The sequence below is a fragment of the Carlito syrichta genome, unplaced genomic scaffold, assembly GCF_000164805.1.
Source record: "Carlito syrichta isolate Samal-C Ts95f unplaced genomic scaffold, Tarsius_syrichta-2.0.1 Scaffold308114, whole genome shotgun sequence".
Lineage (NCBI taxonomy): Eukaryota > Metazoa > Chordata > Mammalia > Primates > Tarsiidae > Carlito > Carlito syrichta.
In genome coordinates this window covers 1,063,880-1,070,832 of record NW_007252210.1, presented here as the reverse complement: position 1 = coordinate 1,070,832, position 6,953 = coordinate 1,063,880, and the positions used below count along the sequence as shown (strand labels likewise).

Below are 6,953 nucleotides of genomic sequence, written 5' to 3'. Positions count from 1 at the left end.
GCTATTGTGAACGACGCTGCGATAAACATACGTGTGCAGGTATCTTTTTTATAGAGGGATTTGAGTTCTTCAGGATATATTCCCAGTAGGGGGATTGCGGGGCCATATGGGAGGTTGATATTTAGAGCTTTTGGGAATCGCCACACTGCTTTCCACAGAGGTTGCACTAGTTTCCACTCCCGCCAATAGTGTAGAAGTGTTCCCTTTTCGCCACACCCTCTCTATTGTTTCTTTAAAAATTTAATTATTATTTTTATTTTTAAGATATAGGGTACAATTCAGGGTTAGGTATATAAGTGGTCGTTGTACAGGTAAAGTTTGGATACCCTTATTGATGTTTTGTACCTCCTCCATCTCCTGGCAGTATTCTACTGCTGCCAATCCTTTCTTATAGTTATTTTTTTACATTGATACTATTAGTGAAAATAATAAGGCGGGTTCGGTGGCTCAGCCTGTAATCCCCGCTTGGGGAGGCTGAGGTGAGTGGGTTGCCTGACCCCGCGGGTTTGAGACCTGCCTGGGCAACTTGGCGAGAACTCATCTCTGCAATAAATCAAAAATTAGCTGGGTGTGGTAGCGTGCGCCTGTAGTTCCAGCTACTTGGAAGGCTGAGGCGGAAGGATCACCTGAGCCCAGCAGGTCTAGGCTGCAGTGGCCGGGAGCAGTCACTGCCCTCCAGTCTGGGTGACAGAGTGAGACTCCAACTCAAAAAAAAAAATAAAAGAAAATAATAGTTGAAGCCTATAAAAATGCAGAAAATAAGCAGTAGTAAATATGAGTTTTCAGTTGTACCAAACAATTTTAAAATGCCAGACTTCTGTTCAAGTCCACTTCCAGATTTGATTTCAGGGTCAATGCTTTTGATGACAATATATGGCTTCTCAATTTTCTTTTCTTTTATTTCTAATAATGGTATTTTATCCAAAAGTAGAGATAATACTAATTACAATGAATGTAAAGAAAAATATTTACAAAATAGTAGATCTGCTAGGGTTCTTACAGCATGGTTTTGCTTTTGGGGAGACCTTGTCATTGTTGACAATTACAATAATAATCATAAGTATTTATTATCTGCAATTCAATGAAAGCACTCAAAAAAACTTTTAAAACATAAAAACATGATCTATGAACTATATAATATTGTTGCAAAAAATTCTGTTTATTGTGTTTTCAAAACTTCTTTATCTTAAATCCATTGGGTTATTAGCATAGGAAATATAGCAATTTCTATAATCTATATAAAGAAAAAAATACATTCTACTTTGAGATGTAGTCAAAGTATATAATCTGATATTTACATAATGAAATACTCTATTGATATACTTTCATTTAAGATGAAGTTATAGACATATTTAATGTAAAGATTTGATTAACAACTTTTCACTTTTAATGACATCCCATTTACAAGTGACTGACTTGAATCTCTGGTATTTTTACTATTTTGGTATATGATAAGTTTCTTTAGTAAAATGTTTAATATGGTGTAAAATGGTTGTTCCTAGTTAGTGTTTGGAGTTTCAGGGATAAACTGTCTAGTTATTATGAATTTTTTGTAAATAAAAATGTTTTAGACTCCTCTATCACAGACATTTAACTGAAGAATTGACAAACCAAAAGAACACTATTCTTGTTCTCATGATCACAGTCTAAGCGGAAAAACACACAAGTACAAGACCAACGGGAGACACTTGTTATAATGAATATCCACAAGGTGCTATGTCCTTAGATGAGAATCCCTAAGTGGTAGGAAGGAGGGCAGAGGACCCTTAACAGAGTTGTTATTTGAGCTGAGTCTTGAGGTATGATTACAACTTGACCAGATAGTGAAGGGAAAAGAACAGTACCAAGATACACTGAAAAATGAGAAAACACAGGAGAGAAAACTAGAGAATAGGAGTCAGTTGGAAGAAACAGTGCCATTCCAGAAAGAAATGGTGAAGATGTCAATGGGGCTGTGAGAGGCAACATTCAGAGGCAAAGAGGGGAGTGATGAGAAGAGAGCTAAGACATCCAATAGGCTAGACTGGGTATCTCTTGCATGGAGTGAACCGGGAGACAAAGGGAGAGGCCAAGGTGGTGCTTAGTCTTCTGATTCACATCAGCAGGAGGACAGTGGTACCATTTACCAGGATGAGGAATGCTACACAGGCCTGGTTTGTTGAGGGATGTGGTTTCTTTACAAATCTGGGACATCTCTCTCGGTATATATCTCTGAGGGTAATAATAGTAGCAACAACAGCTATTTGAGTAGTTACTCATCTCTTTGTCCCTTCTTTTTCATTTATTTTAGTTTTTTATTTGGTTTGGTTTGGTTTTTGCTTTGATGCTACCACTATCCACACAGTGTTTAAATACTTGGGAGTCATTTGCCTGCTGATTTACTAATTAGGCACTTAGTGTGCAAGGAATTGTGCTAAGTGTTTGACACTCATGATCTCATTTACTCCTTGTGACAACCCTATAAGAGGAATGCTCTGATTGCAAAGCACTTTGTGTCACTCAGTTAACCATGGACTCAATTTCAAAGGTGTACATTTCAAGTCTTTTTTTTTTTTTTGAGTTGAAGTCTCATTCTGTCACTCAGACTGGAGTGTAGTGGCCGCTCCCGGCCACCACAGCCTCAACCTGCTGGGCTCCGGTGATCCTTCCGCCTCAGCCTTCCGAGTAGCTGGAACTACAGGCACGCACTACCACACCTGGCTAATTTTTTGATTTATTGTAGAGATGAGGTCTCGCCTGCCCAGGCGGGTCTCGAATCCACAGGCTCAGGCAATTCACTCACCTCAGCCACCCAAAGGCGCGGGATTACAGGCTGAGCCACCGAGCCCGGCTGTATTTCAAGTCTTAAGACTGTATTTTGGACTGGATATACATAGAAATACATAGCACTATAATTATTCATGTGTCTCCTTCATCTGTTAAATTGTGAGCTCTTCAAGAACGAGAATCATACCTTTATTTGTTGAGTAGGTGGGGTGGAGGGTGTTCCAGAATCCAGCAAAAGGCTTGGCACACAGCAGACATTTAGCAAGTATTTGATGACTGTATAAATGAAACTATGAAATGAATGAATTGCTGGTTAAATAAGACCAGTGGATTATAAGTAATTCTTCATGTTACTTAAGGTAAAAGTTATCTGTATATATTACATAAAATCAATTGCTATACATTTTTAACTCAAAATAAGTGTTACTTTTCTTTAAAGTGATTTCTCTCTACCTTTACACAACATACCTAGTTGGACTATTTTAAAACAATGCAGGCTTTTCTCTTTTCTTTTTGTTGTCCGATTTTAAGTCATTTGACCGCTTAATCATTTGGCTACTTTACAACATTTGATGCTAGAGTGTCTATCCATGGCTAGAAAAGGAGACCCATGCTATTGTTTGCCAGGGGAATCCTGATAATTGACCTTATTTCTTTATTAAATGTACTGTGTTGGTTCCTTCCTCACTAATAATTTGCAATGATTTATGCATGTATAATGTGAGTATATGGAAATTACCCAATTTAAGCTCTCACTTGTCTGTCTTGTTGTTTTTCAACAGGAGATACTGGATGCTCTACAAAAAGCAGAGCCTAAAACAGAGGATCTCAAGTCTCAGCTGAATGAACTTTGTCGATTTTCCAGAGACCTGAGTACATACAGTGGAAAAGTTTCTGGCCTGATTAAAGAATATAATTGGTAAGTATGAACCCTATTGGTAAAGATATCCTTATAAAAATTAGAAGCAAGAGAATTATTTTAAAGTGTTATTTCAAAATAATATTAATTAAACATTAAATACATTGCTAAATGAGGTAAGTGCACATTCTAAGAACCACTGATTGTATCAAACATTATTCTAATCAGCTTTGTCATTTTTTTCTTTCTATTAAATTTTCAAATTACTTTTTCAGTCTTTGTTTGCAAGCCTCCAAGGGCTGCCAGAATAAAGAACAGATTTTACAGCAAAGGTTTCGAAAAGCCTTCAGGAATTTCCAGCAGTGGTTAGTTAATGCAAAAATCACTACTGCCAAATGTTTCGATATACCTCAAAATATTAGTGAAGTTTCAACAAGTCTTCAGAAAATACAGGTAAGGGTATTGCCAATTAATTCTAGTAATGTTTCTGAAGTGGATTTAAAAAGGTCCTTTTAGATCTATCTATCTATCTAACTGTCTATCTATATATATTTGTGTCAGGATCTTACTATGTCATCCAGATCGGAGTGCAGTGGCACAATCATGGCTCACTGCAGCCTTGACCTCCTGGGCTCAGGTGATCCTTCAGCCTCATTCTCCCAAGTAGCTGAGACTACACGCATAAGCCACCACTCCTGGCTAATTTTTTATTTTTTGTAGAGACAAGGTCTCGCTATGTTGCCTAGGTTGGTCTCGAACTCCTGGGCTCAAGTGATCCTCCTGCCTTGACCTCCCAATGTGCTGGATTACAGGCATGATCCACTGCACCCAGCCTTACATCTCTTTATAAGTGCATTGCATATTCAATTTTTGCTTAAGAAACTCAAATTTCAAATAAATCCCCACTTTAAATAGTTGATTTTGTTTGTAAAGAGAAACTAGTCCATTTTAATGAATGTACACTGTTTTTATATATTAATGAAAGCATTTTCTATGTGACAAGCCTTGTGCCTGACCACTTGAAGTGAATTTTCTCATTTAATTTTCACAATAATTATTTCAGGTACCTAACTGTATTATCCCCAATATATAATATAGTAAAATAGTCTTAGTAACGTCACAGAGCCAGTGTGTAAGGCAGCCAGAGCTTCAGGCACATTTTGTGTTTGCCCATTTCAATTGTTTTTCCTAGTCTTTTTTCACCTCACTGTAACTTCATGGTGCCATTCCACATCACACGTTCAGCAGCAACCTTTTTAAAGGCACAGTTGTTGAAATTGCCTTTCATACTTTTGCATGTCTGATGATTTCATATACCAGCACTCCTGAGTGACTGGTTATGAAATCTGAATTTTTTTTCAGATGGTATAAGTATATAGAAAACTATGTATAAGTGCCCATGCTTGAAGTTCCTCTGAAATAGTTTTTCATATCTATTGCACCTTTTTGAATTCTTAGTTCATAACTTAATAGAATAACTCTTGCTTTGAAAAGTTGCTTCATTTAAAACTCTTCCAATTTTGGTTCAGGCTAAGGGGTAGAACTATGGAATCTCAGTCACCTATGTTTCTGGGTTGGAGAAGCCCAGTACTATTTTTGAGGACAGCCTTAGGCTGTTTCTCTGTCCCTCCCCCCTCAGCACAGCCCCATGTCCAGGGATGTTCATTAAGACAAATGTCCTGGTGAGGTTCCTCTTATTAAAATCCACCACATAGAATATCTATTTCTGTTTCCTATCAGAATAAATAACCTTGAGCTTGTACTTTTCATTTCTTCTCTAACACTTGACAATATTAATGAGAGTTGATTGTACAATACAGAATCCACTCGTTTTATTTTAGAGGAAGATTATATCCTTGGATTTTGCCAGGTGATGAAAAATGTACATACTTTGGCTACACTTTATTTTTATTTATTTATTTTTTATTGTAGAGACGAGGTCTCACCAAGTTGCCCGGGCTGGTCTCGAACCCACAGGCTCAGGCAATCCACTCACCTCAGCTTCCCAAAGTGCTGGGATTACAGGTTGAGTCACCAAGCCCGGCCGGCTGCACTTTATTAAACTACACTTTGGCAATATGTTATTGACTTGGGACAACCTTATGAAATACTGCATTGTTATTTGGCAAACCATTACTAATAATGTAATCTTTTCCATTTGATAGCATTTACTTTATGAAGATTCCCCAGAAAAATCTATCTTTTGTCTCTTTCTAGGAATAATTATACTTCTGCTGAGCAGATGGGTTGTTTTTATCCTTTGGGCCCTGTGAGTTGTATACCTGGTCATGTTTCTCTTTTTGCTGTGACAGCTAGCATCCTCAGAGCATACGTCATAGTCTCTTATTTTGTAAATCTTAGCCAGAGTTTATTTTATTTTACAACTCTTATTTTCCGTTGTTCTTCATTTCCTTTCCTATTTATTTTATCAAACTGTTAATGTTTTATGAGATAGCTCGCAACCTTTTGGGTCGAGTCAGAATTTAGATTAGTAAATGAAACAGTTTTAAGCTTGACAACTAAAGGAAGACCTGGGTCATTTAATGTACACAATAAAGTTTATATCTTCTTTTTCATTTTATTTAGAAATGCATAGAAAAATAAATCATAGAACATTTTACTATACCCTGATTAAATATTTTTCTTTTCAGGAGTTTTTGTCAGAAAGTGAAAACGGACAGCACAAGCTCAACATGATGCTGTCGAAAGGAGAACTTTTGAGTTCTTTGTTGACCAAGGAGAAAGCAAAATGTATCCAGGCCAAAGTTGCAACTGCAAAAGAAGATTGGAAGAATTTTCATTCAAATCTTCACCAAAAGGAATCTGCCCTAGAGGTCGGTATAATACAGCCAACCACACAGACATGTTCTGTGCTGTTTGTTGTTGTTAGTTAGCTAAACCACAGTTTTCTTATATCCAAGTCCCTCTTTTGATGATTTTAGTCATCCTTCTCTAAATATAAATGAACAACTGGATAACTACGAGAAATAGCTCAGTGCTAGAAAGTGTGACCCTCTCTGAGGAATTAAGTAGCTTTCTGTAGAGTGGGTCTATATCCCTGAGGAATTAAGTAGCTTCTTGCATGGTAGGGTCTACTGTCACAAATGTGTCCTTTGACTCTTCCAAAAGGAACAACCAGTTTTATGTTTCAACATAGAGCTAAATCTTTCACTTGAAATGCCTCCATTTTGAAAAGTGTTCTAGGAGAAGGAACAGAAATATTCAAATAAGGCTACAAAACTCTGCAAATGGCAGGATATATTGTAACTAATGCAAATATCAAGCAGTAGGTTTAAGAGTTAAGTATGCAGAGACAGTGCTTATATAT

At 37.0% G+C, this 6,953-nt stretch overlaps 1 protein-coding gene across 1 annotated transcript in view; it reads left to right on the top strand.

The window, feature by feature from the left end:
• The window catches only part of SYNE1 (spectrin repeat containing nuclear envelope protein 1), a 391,665-nt gene that overhangs the window by 135,956 nt on the left and 248,756 nt on the right, over positions 1-6,953 (top strand). The window contains exons 51-53 of the mRNA XM_021716025.1: positions 3,549-3,685; positions 3,901-4,078; positions 6,277-6,459. Coding sequence (XP_021571700.1) covers positions 3,549-3,685; positions 3,901-4,078; positions 6,277-6,459 — 498 coding nt within the window. The remainder of the gene's footprint in view (positions 1-3,548; positions 3,686-3,900; positions 4,079-6,276; positions 6,460-6,953) is intronic.